The sequence below is a fragment of the Equus quagga genome, chromosome 13 (assembly GCF_021613505.1).
Source record: "Equus quagga isolate Etosha38 chromosome 13, UCLA_HA_Equagga_1.0, whole genome shotgun sequence".
NCBI classification, from domain to species: Eukaryota; Metazoa; Chordata; class Mammalia; order Perissodactyla; family Equidae; genus Equus; species Equus quagga.
Window position 1 is genome coordinate 72,836,001 of NC_060279.1, and position 16,323 is coordinate 72,852,323.

The window sequence follows — 16,323 nt, forward strand, 5'->3', positions numbered from 1 at the left end:
CCTCGGGCCCGTGGGGGCCCCCGGGCCGGCTGAGGGGCAGCCGGCCGCGGCCCGCAGCGGCCGGGCAGCCGGCGGCGGGGGCGGCGGCGCCGGCCCGGGAGCTGATCCAGCCGTCGGTGAGCGAGCTGTCGCGGGCCGTGCGCACCAACATCCTGTGCACCGTGCGCGGCTGCGGCAAGATCCTGCCCAACAGCCCCGCGCTCAACATGCACCTGGTCAAGAGCCACCGCCTGCAGGTGAGCCCGCGCGGCGCCGCGTCCAGCCCCGGCCGCCTCGGCGCGGCTTCCGAGGACACGGGCCGGGCCGCAGGGGGTCGCCGGCCGGGGACCGCGGGGCCGGCGCGTGGCCAGGCGCAGTCGCCGAGAGCACGGGGTCCGCGGCGCGGCTGTCAGGCGGGACCGGCCGAAGCCCGCCGGCGTCGCACACGCGCGTCCCTCGTCCTGCAGCGGCGTCGTAGGAGCCTCGGCTCCGGTCGATGGGCCCAGTTCGCCCCCGATCGCGCCGGGAGGCAGACCCCGGCTCTGCGCCTGCAGCCCGGCCTCCCCGCCGCGGTCCCGCCTCCAGGCCTTGCGGTCCAGCCCGCTGGGTGAAAGGGCGCCGCAGGGCCGGCCAGGCGCCGTCCGCGCAGGTGTCACCGTGCCGGGAAGCCAGCGGCGCTCGGGCGGGCAGCCGAGGGGACGTTTCTGCCGTGGGTCTTGTCTCCGAGGGGACACGGTGTGCTAACATGACACTGGTCCGAACATCCCGTGCAGCTTGTGTGAAGTGCCCATCCCTGGACAGCTTAAGAAAAGCCAGACTTCCAGCCCCCCCCCCTCCCCCGCCAAGACCTATTCAGGCCTCGTCTCCCACTCCTTACAATAGGAAGTTTCCTTCCACCACTTCTGAGTCTTTCTGTGCCAACGGTGACGTAATTCCAAAGCGTGTCGCGAAAGCACTTTGGTGGACACGTAGCTTCGACGGTGTGAGCTGCTTCAGGAGCGAGTTGAAGTCGCCCGGCGCGGCGCGTGTCCCGCGCATCCTCCGGGTGGGTGCATCCTCCGGGTGGGTGCATCCTCCGGGTGCATCCTCCTGGGAGACTTGCTTAGAGTCAGGCTCTCACAAGGGTTTCACAGCAGAAAGTTTGAGCTGAGGGTGGCTAGGAGGGCAGACGGGTCGCCCGGGAAGGGCAGTCCCCTTCCAGTCCCGCCTGGACGAGACGCGGCAGCGTTCCGCTGAGGATTCCCCAGCCCGATCCGGAGATGTCCGCGGAGGTGGGCTGAGCAGGACCCTGCGGGCGTCTGCCGTCTTCCTCCGAATAGTTCTGATTTTCTTCCAGGACCCGAGTGTAGTAACTCTGGGAATAGTCTTCAATCTCCTGTTTCCTCTTTCATACTGAATTTTAACTGAATCCTTCCTTTTCTTATCCGTATTTTATCTTGAGTGGGTGAACTGTCTATCTGTAGGAATTCCACCCCCTGATCCCTTGGTTCTCTCTAGCGGGTGTAGGACAGCCATCACTCCCTTCTCTGTCCTCCCCTGAGCCACAGACAGCTCTGAGCACAGATGAAGCTGTCAGTCTGCCCGGGCCCCTCCTTGTGTTGGCCTGAACAGTTTATACTGTTCTTTTCCCTGGAGTTGCTGTCTGGAGCTCTCTGTCTCAGGACTTTGTGAAGCATCTGTAAGCATAAAGATACCATTTACTCGACAGGACTAGTTTGATAGTAGACAGTAGGTTTGTTTCTAATTACGTTTTTAAAATATGTGAAGTTCAGGAATTCCGAAGATCCTGATAAAATATAATAAGCCTGAGGAGGAGGAATATGTTTAAAGCAGACACAAATGTTGGCAGACAGATCTTCCGTTGGACCTCAGCGTTTCAGGGTATCAGTGTCCTCCCTTCCCTCGAGTTAATGGTGTGAAGGCATGCTTCCAGTTCTAGTCATTTTTCGGATTTCTCTTGCCTGAAGACAGCATGATGTGCTCCAGATCCCTTTCTGAACTGAAAAAGTTAACCATGAAGAAATGAACTCTCTTGAGTTTCCTTCCTAGGTCACTGGGGAGCCCTGTTTCAGCAGGAATTGAAGAAACCTCACCCAGAACCGTCGTTATTCTTTTCTTGTCAGACAGGCTCACTTTCCTGCTTTGTTCTGCCGTTCTAACCTGTTGCCCTGTACTCCCTGAGCATCATCTGTCTTGGTGGAAAGGGAGTTCATTTTCTTTAGTGAAGGTGGCGTGTGTGACAAAGTAGTGTGTCTCTATGGTGGGGGGGCAGTATGGTGAATCTGTACTCTCCGTCTGGATCCCGAGTAGAAGGCTCTTGACTTCAAACATTACTCTTGACACTTGATGTTCTCCAAGTATTGGAAAGAGGGAGGGAGGAGGAAGAGGCCTGGGGACACGAGCAGACTAGGAGCTCCCTGTGGTTTTGAAAGCCGTCTGTGTTTAGACCAGAGACTCCACTACCAGTGGAGCGCACGCCTACTTTCTGCCCGTAAGCTAGTCTGAGTCTCTCTGCTCGGCAGATTTGCATAATACTCAGTGGAATATTTCGTTCTCTTGGTTACAGATACTTGCATAATTCTAGTTTCTTTCCTGGTTTCTATTTTTTCTAGATGATGATCATCTTTATTCCCTTCCCCATTTGTTGCTGTATGGTTCTTATTTTATTCTAATCTTTCTGAACAAGATACCCCGTTTCCAACCAAATATTCCCTTCTTAACGTAAATGATTAAAAAACTCTTCCAAAGGATAATGGGTAAGAGTGGGGATTAAACTGTAAGGGTTTGGGTACATACTGCTTTTTGGCTTTGTGTAGGTTCTTAAGGTAGATGTCTGTATTCCATATCCTGTAAGGAAGTCTGGAAATACTGTATCCTAGGCTGGCCTTGCCCACAGGGAAATCCATGAAAAATGAAAGCTGGTGATTCAGGGAGAGGAAGAATAGGAGTAAATGGACATTTCTTGATTGTTAGAGATTCTTTTATTCCTCATGTTTGAAAGCAGTGAAGGGGACACGTGGGCCCTTAAGTAACCTCTTATCCAGCAACATTTATGTTTTTGAAACATAGCTTAGAAGATTTTGTATTATTTTTAGTCCAGGGGATTGCTTTTAATGATTTGCCGGGAAGTTTGTTTAAAAAGCAAAGGAAAAGAAATGTTCCAAGTTGCGTTAGACCATATTGTACAAGAGCTTCTCATTTTAAATTTGGAGTAAGTAGTCAACAAAGCGAAGTAGTTTTCTTCTTGGGTGCTTTCGGTGAACACAGTCAGGCGCTAGAGGAGCTGTAATGCCTTTTTTCCCATTTTTGCCATGATTCTTACAATCCTTTCCTTTTCCTCTCTCTTCTTCAATTTTGTCCTTCCTCTTACTTTTCTCTTCTTCTCTATCTTTGCTTTTTTCCATCTTGTTTTCGATTGTTTCCTCTCATAGGTTCTTTTTCACTCTTTTACTTAAAATGTTTCATAAACATTTTATGAAGTTTTTTTTTATTTTAAAATGTTTTGTAAACAGCTACCCCCAAAAAGTAGAACGAACACGAAGTATTTTTCGTGTATATTTTTTGTGATTATGCACACAAAAGATAAAGTACAAAAAGTCTGTCAAATTTTATTCTTGGATGTATATAGAACTTCCGAACAAAAACATCACTTTCCCACTGCAGTTCCTGTTTTTTTGTGCCATCACCATTTCTTATCTGCCCTGTTCTCTTCTCAGCCAGCCTACCCTTTGAGCCTTATTGTCTCAGGACAAGAATGGGAAGAAGGCCCAGGAACTGGCGTGGGGTGGTGGGGATGGGGAGGGCTGAGGAGTTGGCCCTCGGAAAGCAGGAAAGTGCACAGTGTCAGATTGTTGCCGTGCCTGTAACAACAGCAACAAGGAGATTGTTGTTGTCCAGTGTGGCTGTCTTTAGTGTCTCGTCTGGGTGCATGATATAGTTTTGGCTTAGACTGCTGCTTGAACATGTTCAGTATAATGCCACAATTTTTATTGACCATTTACTCCATTCACAATATTCAGAAATGCAATAGAAGATACAAATATATTCCTCCCCTTGAAAAGGTCTGGGGAATTTTAAGTAGTTCCATTAGATATAACAGAGAAACAACAGAAGAGAAAGGTAGTTTGAACCCTTGTATATGGCAGGGGACTTTGAATGTCCCAGGCTAGGGAAATTTGGACTGGAGTAGTATTGGGGTGCCACTGAAAGCGTTCGAGTGAGTAACGACATGATCAGAGCTATACTTTAGAAAGACGAATCTGGCAAAGGGTGAATGAAAAAGAGATTGAAAGTCTAGGAATTAGTTAAGAGGTTAATGACAGAGTCCGGAGAGTCAGGAGGACTTGAACTAATGATGCCAGCAGTGAGAAAGGAAAGGCGAGCAAGTGGTAGAAGACACTTAAAAAGAGAAGTCACTGTTCTAATTGCGAAAACTCAGACGCAACCAAGATGTCCTTCAGGAGGTGAATGGATGAATAAACTGTGGCACATCCAGACCATGAAGTATTATTGAGCACTAAAAAGAAATGAGCTATCAAGCCATGAAGAGACTTGGAGGAAATTTAGATGCAATTTAAGTGAAAGAAGCCAATCTGAAAAGGCTACACACTGTATGATTCCAACTGTATGACATCCTGGAAGAGGCAAAACTATGGAGACAGTAGAAAGATTGGTGGTTGCCAGGGCTTAAGGGGAAGGATGTTCTGAGTAGGTGGAGCCCAGAGGATTTTTAGGGCAGTGAAAATACTCTGTATGATACTCTAACGTTGGATACATGTCATTCTCCATCTGTCAAAACCCATAGAATGTACAACAGCAAGAGTGAACTCGAATATCAGCTGTGGACTTTGGGTGATAATGATGTGTCAATGTAGGTTTTATCAGTTGTAACAGATGTACCACTCTGGTGGGGGATGTTAGAAGTGGAACAGGCTGTACATGTTTGGAGATGGGGTATATGGGAACTCTCTGTACTTTTCACTCAGTTTTGCTGTGAACCTAAAACTTCTCTTAAAACATACGGTTTCTTAATTTTGTAAAAAGTGAACAGGTATATGAGAACTTGATAGGGAGTTGTTTTGTTGGGTTTTTCTAAGATTGGCACCTCAGCTAACATCTGTGGCCGATCTTCTTTTTCCTTCTTCTCCCCAAAGCCCCCAGTCCGTAGTTGTGTATTCTAGCTGTGGGTCTTCCTGGCTGTGCTATGTGGGACGCCACCTCAGCGTGGCCTGACGAGCGGTGCCATGTCCTCGCCCAGGATCCGAACCTGAGAAACCCTGGGCCGCTGAAGCAGAGCACGTGATCTTAACCACTCGGCCACGGGGCCAGCATCGTGATAGGGAGTTTGAAAAGGGGTAATAAAAAGGATTGCTAAGCAGAAGTGAGGATGTATCAGAAGCGAGCGTGAATTTTGTTGTGACCCTGCAGGCAGAGTTTATGTAACATTGGATAGCCTAGAACATAGAAGGGGGCCATTTCTGGCATATAACTAAGAGGCGTTTGATAATGGTTAAGTGAATGAAGGATTTTACAATCTTCCTTAATATTCTCCCCACATTTCATTTTCTCTTGCTAATAACACTAGATGGAAAAAATATAAGTTACTTAAAAGTATTTCATTACAAAAAACACTAGGGGGCCAGCCCAGTTGTATAGTAGTTAAGTTTATGTGCTCTGCTTCAGCAGCTGGGGGTTCACAAGTTCAGATCCCAGGCGTGGACCTACGCACCACTTGTCAGGCCATGCTGTGGCAGCATCCCATATATAAAGTAGAGGAAGGTGGGCACAGATGTTAGCCCAGGACCGCTTTTCCTCAGCAAAAAGAGGAGGATTGGCGGCAAATGTTAGCTCAGGGCAAATCTTCCTTAAAAAAAATAATAAAATTTAAAAAATTTAAAAAACACTAGATGAATTGGTGAATGAGATGAGTTTGGCGATGAGAGCCAGTGTCAATTGTCATTAAAGCTAGAAGATTCAAAAGCAGATTTCAATCAGACATTCACAAAGACAATATTTAATGTAAAGTACTAGTTTAGCTTAGCTTATTGGCATTAAGTTGGTTGGCAAAAAGCAAAAGAAGAAACAAAAATCTCCACAGCAGATAACTAATAGCTGTCATAACTGAGTAGCTATGCGATAAGCACTGTTCTAAACCCCGGACGTTATTTACCAGGTCCTCACAAGAGCCCTGATGTAGATCCTATTACAAGGCCTACTTTACGGATAAGGAAACCAAGACAGTTCATTTTCCCAAGGTCACGGGAAAGTGGCAAGGTGGAGAGTTCAAACTGGCAGTCCATATTCCAGAACCCATGGTTTAACCACTAGACCAGCATTCTTAAGCTAAGTTACACATTGGGTTCATCCAGGGAGATTTTAAAACCAAACACGTGGATCCCTAATCCCCACTCAAAACTAATTATATCAGAATACCTGAGGCTGGGCCCAGGCATAGGTATTTTTTTTTTAAGTGCCTCAAGTGATTTTCATAGGCTGCCAGGGTTGAGAACCACTGCCCTACACTGGACTGCCTTTGTAAAAATGCTCCGCGTTTAGTGTGCAATTGTTCTCTTTAAGCGTGAAGACAATACCAAGAGGTGTATAAAACAGTCTTTACCCTTAAGAAATTTAGTTAGGAAGCCAGCCCCAGCGGCCTAGTAGTTAAAGTTCAGCACACTCCACTTTGGCGGCCCGGGTTCAGTTCTCAAGCAGAGAACCACACCACTCGTCTGTCAGTAGCTGTGCTCTTGCACTGCTCACACAGAAGAGCTAGAAGGACTTACAACTAGGATATACAACTATGTGCTGGGGCTTTGGGGAGGGGAGTAAATAAATACTGATTAACAGAGTTATTTGCTTTTCTTATGGGAAAAAAAAATTTAGGGAAATAAGAACTCTGGAAGAAAATGATAGTATTTAAGATAGCTTAAGTTAGGTACTGTCTTGGAATTTAGACAAGGAATAGATCTATAGATGTGGGTAGTGAGCCTGAACAAGGGACTGTGGTTTATTGAGAATGTGATCTGGGCTAGGCTCTATGCTAATACAATACAAGATAATCCTGAGAGTTAACTGTTCTCTCTGTTTTAGAAATGAGTAGGGACTGGACCTGTGGCATAGTGGTTAAGTTCAGCATGCTCTGCTTTGGCGGCATGGGTTCCTGGGTTCGGATCCCAGGCACGGACCTATACCACTCATCAGCCATGTTGTGGCAGCAACCCAAAAAAAACGAGGAAGATTGGCAAGGGATGTTAGCTCAGGGCAAATCTTCCTTAGCTAAAAAAACAAAGAAATGAGTAAGCTGGCTCAGAGAGGTTAAATACCTTGTCCCTGGTCACACCCCTAGTCAGTGGTAGAAATGGCTTACAGGTCTTTCATACATGCTGTTTCCACCATTGCATTCTGCCTGAAGGGAGGAGATGAGAGGATGTGGGACAAACTGGGCCTTCAAGAAGGACAGTTATCCAAGAATGGATGTGGAGGATGGAATTGGAGGTGGGAAGAGTGTTAGGCTGAGTAGGGTAGGGTATGAAAAGGGAACAGAAAAAGATGTGGTTATAATTGTAGATTGGAGGCATAATGAGGAGTTGGGATTTTAGTATACATACCTTTTTTAAAGAATACCATTAGGTCGTATATACAAATAATTTTTTGGATTGTTGAATTTGTTATAACATTAGAAGAGGAAGGATTCTAAAAGGAGGGACCAGTGTGGAATACATGGAGGAATAGCTGACTGAATATGATATCATTGAATGATAAATTCTGTTCTCTAAAAATAAAACAAGAATAATTTCTTTTCCCCTCTAAATGAGTGGACACAGACTCAACAAGATCAACAGGTTCCTCTTGAGATTCAGTGGAAAAGCAAAGGGAGATAGTGTTAGCTACATGGTTATGAATTTCTCACTTCTCTGGGTACACACTGATGTTAGAGAAGGAGGTGGGCATGTTCCAAAAATAATGAATCCTTTCTCATCAGAACACCAGAGGACCAGAATATCTACGTGCTGCTGTGGCAACAGCTGAGGCCTGAGCGCATGTCCAATTGTTTCCAGTCACCTGTAGAGAGGTCCATCACCCCCTACCTTGCGTTAGGGCCAGCTGGGCGTAGCCAGACAAGAATTAAACTGGAGGTCATAGGTGTCTCACACCTAAGGTATGTGGGCTCATCAAGGGTAACAAGACAGAGCACATCAAGCTAAATTAACTCACCAATTATTTTAAAACTCCCGGCCAAAAAGTCAATCACATGCCTAATAACAAAGGATTGTTAGTTACATGAGTTAATATATATAAAGTGCTTAGAACAGTGCCTGACACAGTCATGAAAGCTGTCAGTGCAGGCCACTATAAGGATTATTAAATTTCAGACATAGCATGGTGCCTGTATTCAAGCTGCTATATAAAAGTTGTGTTGACAAGTTTTAGCTACTTTAGGGGGTGATGTGATTGATGATGAGAGAAAGTCACAATGCTGTTTATCAGGAAGGCCTAGACCATAGTGAAAGGAGGTTTTTCCAGGGCTCACACTAATTCACTGGGGGTGGGGTCAAAGGGAAGGGAAGACCTAAGGATGATAGCAAAATCTTGAGCCTGAGAAACTGTAAATATACCGCTTACAAATAGAGAAGCTGGCTTGAAGGGCAGAGATTTTAAGTTTAGAGGGAGAACTTTTAAAGGAATACATAGAAGATTTTTTAAATAACGTCGTTTGCTTTTTTGTTTTTTTGAAAAATTTTAACAGATTTATTGAGCTAAGGTTTACACACCATAAAATTTACCTGTTTTAAGTGAATGATTCAATTACTTTTTAGTAGATTTACATAGTTGTGCAACCATCGCCACAATCCAACTTTAGCATATTTTCATCACCCTAAACAGATCTCCTGTGCCTGTCTTAGTCACTCCTTGTTTCTTCTCCCAGCCTGTTCTATTGGGTTTTTGAAAATAATTATTTAAAGTAATTTTTCTTTTGCAGGATGGCATAGTAAATCCAACAATAAGAAAAGATTTGAAAACTGTACCGAAATTCTACTGTTGTCCAATTGAAGGATGCCCTAGAGGCCCTGACAGACCATTTTCTCAATTTTCTCTCGTAAAACAGGTATTTTACTTGTCTTAAGTATACTTCTCTGAGGATGAAATGAGGAAGTTATAACTTAATGTGCATTCTAATTACTTAACAAACGTAACTAGAGAATTGAACAGAAAGCTGCTTGTGAGGACAGCCACCCAAGAGTCCCTCAGTTGGGGAAAAGTGAGTAGGGTGTCATACAATGGAAGGAGCCGCAGGGCTTGTTCTGGAGGGGAAGATGTCCAGAAGTGGATTCAGAGACAAAGAAAAGGAGACCCGTTCATCAAAGAATGAGAACATGTGTACTTCCAGATCTCAGGGCGAATCTGTATGCCTCCAAGGTCAGAGAGCAAAGGCACAAAGGAATTGTTCTCCCAGGGGAGCGGGAAACTGCCTGAATTTGGGCAAGAAGAATTTCAGAAGCAGCTGCTTAAGGGGAGGGACTAGGGACAGAGGCGGCTCAGGACTGGAAGAGATTGGCGGCTTGAATCTTCCCTGAGGGTTTGCTGGAGGGTCCTGGACAGAGCATGGCAAACTCTTTTCTGCCTGCAGCAGATGGAAACCTGAATGGTGGGCTCGAGGGATTGTTTCCAGAACAGTCTCTTCACTTTCACAGAGTGAGAGTGATAGGGAGGAGAGGCATGTGATCAACTGCAATTTGCCTGCTTTTACATTCTTTTGATTTGGACTGCTATATTTTATCATGTAAAATCATTGTTAATTTGGTTATATTCATGGTTTTTTAAATGTTTTGAGCATTTGCAGTTTTTCGTTTTAGTCTTCTGTGTTCTTCCTAGCACTTTATGAAAATGCATGCTGAAAAGAAGCATAAATGTAGTAAGTGCAGCAATTCTTATGGCACTGAATGGGACTTGAAAAGGCACGCCGAGGATTGTGGCAAGACCTTCCAGTGCACGTGTGGCTGTCCCTATGCCAGCAGAACTGCATTACAGTCCCACATCTACCGAACTGGCCATGAGATCCCCGCAGAACACAGGTAAAGGGGAAGAAACAGTGGCCGCAAGGTCAACAGCTGTGGGGAGAGTTTCAAGTGGACCTGCCTGGAGTAATGGAGCAAAGATGTGATATGGAAGAAGGGAACTTGCAGAAATGGCAGCAGCACTAGCAAGGGCTCGGCATCTCTTGACCCAATTGTTCTTCCCTGTTCTTGCTCCTAACTCCTTTTGAGGGTCTCTTATTGTTCCCAACTGAAAATCTCAACTTCCAGCATTTTCTACTAGAGGGATATTAGATTGTTGAAGAGATAAGTTTTATCAGTGCAACTCTACTTCATTTTAAAGATGAAATTTATATTTGGAGTAATAACTTCCATTTAGAAATGATAACAGTTGCATTGTATAATCTGTTAGCTTCCTTATGCTTACAGATCTAAGTTGAGTTCTAGTACTTAGAGCTTTACCCAAAAGAAGGTATGCTTCCTCCTTCCCTGTTTGCATGTTTCTGAACTTCTGCCTCCGTATAGTAGGCCCAGTTCTCGAAGAGTTAGGAAGAATGGATTTCTCTTCCCTGGGTTGAATCTGACCGCTACTGTAGATGTGGGAAATAGCATTTGTAAGTGAAGATACAGTGCCAGGGTTGAAGAAAGCTGCAGTTTAAAATTGCTTTTCTCTTTTTACTCTGTCATTGTTCTCAGGGATCCACCTAGTAAGAAAAGGAAAATGGAAAACTGTCTGCACAACCAGAAGTTGTCCAGTAAGACCCTTGAGTCCTTGAACAACCAACCAGCCCCGAGACCAGACGCTCAAGAACTAGAAACTTCAGAAATAAAGCTAGTCGCTTCCTTTGAAGACTCTTGCAGCTCTAATGCCAGAAAGCAGCCTCTTACAACACCTCCGAGATATCCTCAGAAGTTGCTTTTACCAAAGCCCAAAGTGGCTTTGATTAAACTCCCCATTATGCAGTTTTCTCCTCTGCCTGTCTTTGTGCCTACAGCCGACCCCTCGGGCCAGCCTGTGGTGTTCGGTGTCGACCATCAGGGCTCTGCGCCGGGTGCCGTGCACTTCCTGCCCTTGTCAACAGGAGCCCTGATCCTTGGCCTACATTCAGAGGCTTGCTCTCTTAAGGAGAGCCTCCCTCTTTCAAAAATTGTGAATCCTGTTGGTGTTGAGCCAATTAGTATAGGTGTTCAAGTGAACTTGGGTAAAAGTCCGTCTGATCCTTTACAGGAACCAGGGAACACATGTCAAAAGAACAGCATTTCTTCAATCAATGTACAGACAGATCTATCTTATGCCACACAACACTTCATACCTTCTGCACAGTGGGCCAGCCCTGATTCCTCCGTATCGTCTTGTTCTCAAACTGATTTGACGTTTGGTTCTCAAGTTTCCCTTCCCATTAGTGTTCATACTCAAACATTTTTGCCCAATTCTAAAGTAACCTCATCTATAGCGGCTCAGACTGATGCATTTGTAGATGCCTGTTTCCAGTCAGGTGGGATCTCCAGAGAAACTCAAACCAGTGGAATGCAAAGTCCAGCAGATGAGCGAGTACAGATGGCCCAAGCTGTAATGTGTGGAGACATTTTTGAGAGCGTGCATTCCTCATACGGTGTTTCTACAGACAGTGTTGTAAGCGGCGGCTTAGCAGCAGAGACCGTAACTCACGGTTTGTTAGCGCAGAGCCAGCCTAAGACTCTAAATCAAGATAGTGAGAAATCCACACCAATTGTAAACTTCAGTGTGCAGAATAGTATGCTGCCTTCACAGAACATGACAGATAACCAGACCCAAACCATAGATTTATTAAGTGATTTAGAAAACATCTTGTCAAGTAATCTGCCTGGTCAAACACTGGACAACCGTAGTCTTTTGTCTGACACAAGTCCTGGACCTGACACCCAGCTCCCGTCTGGCCCAACACAGAATCCTGCAATTGATTTTGATATTGAAGAGTTCTTTTCGGCCTCAAATATCCAGACTCAGACTGAAGAGAGTGAGCTTGGCACCATGGCCACTGAGCCAGTCTTGGAATCGCTGGACATAGAGACCCAAACTGACTTCTTGCTTGCAGACACCTCTGCCCAGTCCTACGGTTGTAGGGGGACTTCTAACTTCCTAGGCCTTGAAATGTTTGACACGCAGACACAGACAGACTTAAACTTCTTTTTAGACAGTAGCCCTCATCTGCCTCTGGGAAGTATTCTGAAACACTCCGGCTTCTCCATGAGTACTGATTCATCTGACACAGAGACCCAAACCGAAGGAGTCTCCACTGCTAAAAACATGCCTGCTCTGGAGAGCAAAGTTCAGTTGAACAGCACAGAAACACAGACCATGAGCTCTGGCTTTGAAGCCCTGGGGAGCTTGTTCTGCACCAGCAATGAAACTCAAACGGCAATGGACGACTTTCTTCTGGCCGATTTGGCCTGGAACACAATGGAATCTCAGTTCAGTTCTGTGGAAACCCAGACGTGTGCAGAACTACACACAGTCTCCAGCTTCTAACAACGGAGGCCACGTGTGGGATGGCGTTTACGATTTCCTTCTGGATTTAGAAACTGGAGAATGGGGACAACAGTATTAACTCTATTGAATGTAGTCTGTGACGCAGTTACTTCAATTCTTCGAGGTTCTTTGCCTTTTGTATGTGTAAACATGAAATTTGTGTATAAATGTGAGTGTATTATAAAATGTAAGATGTTGACCTAAAAATGATTGTTTTTGTGTTGCCGACGTTTGCCGTTTCACAGCTAGTCTTCTCATCTTAAAAAAAAATGTATTTCACCTTTAAAACCCATCTAACCATTTATCTGAAGCCAAGCTTACCAGGTACTAGGGTACAAACTTTTCAAATCTTCAAAACATTTTAGTCAAAGTGTGACTTGCTTAACTTAAATTTGTACCTAAAATATTTTTGACAGTGCTTGTTAGAAATTCCTGTTTTCTGATAGTAGTATCTAGAGACTTCTGCTGCTGCACCATCAGATTGAAACACCAGTGCTTAGATGGTTTGAGACTCATGCTGCCTGCAGCTTCATCTGCTTTGACATCTCACTCTTTTCTGATTTGAAGACACAAAGGAAAACTACAGCCATCTTTAGCTTTTGAGACAGCTTTCATGTATTCATTGCCATTCCTTCTTCACATGAACTATTATTGATACCCATGTAAGTGTACAGTACCTTCCTCACAAGGCACATGTTGCTGTAAAATTACTGCTTAAAGAAGTAGTGGCAAGCGCTTCGCGTAAATAGCGATCCTTCTGGTCTAAATAAGAGTAAGTCCTCCCGACCATGGAGATGCTGGATTGTGCAATCATGCCTGTTAGCTCCTGCTGGAGGAAGCGTGCCCCCGAACGTCCCTCATGCTCTCTGCAGTAGGCCAGGGTGCAGCTCCAGAGCTGCTTCTCAAAGGACACCGACAGGCTGGATCTGAGTTTTGTCGCTCTCAATGTTAGAAAAAATAATGCAAAGAGAAAAGGACATTCCCCTCTAAATTTCACTGCTGTGCATAAGCTTGATAGGGCAAGAGTGCAATCAACAGTTAAACTGAATCTTCCCTCCATCCACCTCTCATCGTTTCTTAAGGAAGGACATTGGTCTAGCAAGGATATTTGTGCCTTGCGAGCAATTATAGAATAGATTCATGTAAAATAGGCTATTCTGCATTTTGTTGCTTTATTTATTTGTCTGTTTAGAGAGGCTGATACCAAACAGTCTTCTTCAAGGAAAACGAGGTGAAGACCAGTTGCTTCAATAATCAAGAACATCTGTGTTTTGAGATGGGCGTATGGTCAGGGTGCTTTTGGGGTTTTCTTTATTTAGGAGATCCTGAATTCTTGATTGTTGGCCAACTTTCAGGCAAGTAAAAATCAGTACAGCCTGTAAGTTTTCTAAGTTTACGAAAAGAAAAAAAATGCTCTGTTCCTTCTGTGGCGCATGCTTGTGTTGCTGAAGACTAAATCCTCAAAATAAAATCTAAGGAGAGGACTAATAATTTATTAAAGTAAGCTGATGGTGTTGCTACTAATTCCTATCCCGTAGGAGCATTGCTGAGATGGGTAAATAACATATCCTGGGCAGATGAACTCAACCTGGTAGATGAACGTTTGCTTTGGTCACAGTTGCCTATGAATATGGGTTTCAAAACAAACATAAAGCCTTAACTTAGCATTTCATTGTTTTAGAATTGTCACTGCCTTAATGTTCAAACATCTATTCAAGTCCTCCTAGTAAAGGAGAAATGCATGTCTGTTTATGTTTTTCGTAAATATAAATGCAGTGATCTGCGGCTTTAAAAACAATTGTTTCTGTGGCCATGTTTGTTAATCCAGCCAATAGAGTTATTTACAGAAAAATGGAGCATGTAATAGTTCTTCATTTACAAGAAAGAACTGTTCCCCCCAAACCTTAGTTATCTGAATTGTTCTAAGATATTTGTAAAAACTGAAATTCAGTGATTAAAGAGAAGTGAGAATTCTACTTTTCTGTGTGAATTCTTCAACATACTCATAATGTGACTTATTTTGTTTCCTTAACTTTTCACAAACTCGTCATCTTCTGAAAGTCGCACAGTGCCTGGTTATTTTCATTATTGTTTTATCTTTGTTCATAAAATATGCTGACAGTTTTTCTAATAGAAAATGAAAAGACACTCCATTACCAAAGTTTCTATTTTGATGTGAAGTTTCTATTTTGATAAAAACTCTACACCTTAGGATTTAAGTTTTTGGAAAATTTATTTAAAGGAAATTACTCTAATTCATGCATTTGCCAAATGTTACCACTTTATAATAGGCCTTTTATCTTTGTAAATAATGTGGTTCTGGTTTAAGAGCAAAAATAAGAGTGTTAGAGTATGAGTCATTCTTTGCTCAGTCACTAACTTGCAGGAAAGCCAAATCTGTGTGTTTCTGATTCCCTTGCCATAAAAGGGAAAATAACAGTAGAAAAATTTTGTAGACTTACCTGAAAGATGCTGAGTAAGGTTTGAAGCTACTTTTGATTAGGGGAAAATGTATCATTGTCAGTCTAGTTGTGATGTTGTTTTAGTAATAGTGGCAAATAACAGGGTGATGTTTTCATGGAATCCTTTACGGCCTCAATTTTAGAATATTTATCTCAATTCCAGTCCAAACCTGCTCATCAAAGTCTGCTATCTAATATTGACTCTGAAGAGCACTTACTATCTGGTATGTTTAAAGCAATGCTTCTCCAGCTCGTCCTTGGAAGGCTCTTAAAGAGAAGGAGCAACATGTAACTTTGGGGGATGTAACTTTAGGGATCAAGGCTTTGAAATCTCACGAATCATGCACTTTTATTTTCCTTCTATCTCACAACGTGTGTGTGTTCTCATCTGAAGGGTGTTAAAGTGCCACTGATTAAATTTGACACTAGGAGAGGATAGTTAATCTTTTGGCTTCATACTCACTCCCAACATCTAAAAGACTGTTAAATGGCATGAATTTTAATCTATTTTCTTCAGCAAGGTGCTGGCTAATATGATGTTCTTATGGCCAAAAAGAGTTGACTCAATACCCTTGTTCTGCAGTGTTCAAATCCAAAGAGTTCTCTCGGTTGTGTGAACCGTATTGATTAGCAGATACACTGATCGCTTAGTTTACATATCGAGAGAGCGGGCTAAAGAGCAGATAGAGAGGATTCGCGCGTTGTCAGTGTTTTAAACGTTAACAAATGTGGGCACTAAGTCATTTAAAAATAGGCATGTTTGAAAGAAGCAATTGCCCAAATTGTAGATGAATAAAAGCATTGTCTATAATGCTTGAACTGAAAGAGTACCAATATCCATTCAGTTCTTTCAACAAACTTCAGAAAAAACTAAATTTTATAGTGCCTTACTAATAAATAACAAACACATTTGTAACTTTGTTCTAAATCCACAAATTCAAAAATAGCGAAGGTTGGCGTAGGAGAAACTTGCTGCGTAAGGCCCCTCCATTAAGTTTTGGTACTTTACTCTCAAGCAAGTTAATCTTACAGGACATAAGGCTGCAAAAAAGATACAACAAAATTAAGACAAGTGATACTCTTTTTTTAGTTTATCAGTGAAACAGTCAAATATTTCAGAAAATGAAAACATTTTGGAAAACTTGTATCCCCGTGGTGACGTTCTTATTCTCAAAAGTGCCTATGTTACCTCAATGTGAACTGAAAAAAAATTGGGGGCCCAATGGAGTGAGCACATTGGCATGGTATGTTTCAGTAAAACCTTGTTCCAAGCTTGGTGTCTCCTCACTGCTTCTGCTTGTAGCTTACTCTTTGCTTTCTGGTGATCCATGCTTTTTCC

At 43.6% G+C, this 16,323-nt stretch overlaps 1 protein-coding gene across 2 annotated transcripts; it reads left to right on the plus strand.

The window, feature by feature from the left end:
- The first annotated feature begins 6 nt into the window (after positions 1-6).
- ATMIN (ATM interactor) lies at positions 7-14,498 on the plus strand. 2 transcript variants are annotated; one of them, XM_046681858.1, is made up of 5 exons: positions 115-236; positions 7,961-8,137; positions 8,960-9,085; positions 9,853-10,052; positions 10,710-14,498. In XM_046681858.1, exons 4-5 carry the CDS (start codon positions 9,859-9,861, stop codon positions 12,520-12,522), a joined length of 2,007 nt encoding a protein of 668 aa, XP_046537814.1. In that variant the 5' UTR covers positions 115-236; positions 7,961-8,137; positions 8,960-9,085; positions 9,853-9,858; the 3' UTR covers positions 12,523-14,498. The 2 variants fall into 2 exon arrangements, with proteins under 2 accessions (XP_046537815.1, XP_046537814.1); XM_046681859.1 differs by lacking the exon at positions 7,961-8,137 and having other exon boundaries at positions 7-236.
- Positions 14,499-16,323: the final 1,825 nt, after the last annotated feature.

Coding starts and splice junctions, on each gene's coding strand:
- ATMIN (XM_046681859.1), top strand. CDS start 207: ATGCACCTGGTCAAGAGCCACCGCCTGCAG. Junction 237..8,959: donor TCAAGAGCCACCGCCTGCAG/GTGAGCCCGCGC, acceptor TTTCTTTTGCAG/GATGGCATAGTAAATCCAAC. Junction 9,086..9,852: donor AATTTTCTCTCGTAAAACAG/GTATTTTACTTG, acceptor TGTTCTTCCTAG/CACTTTATGAAAATGCATGC.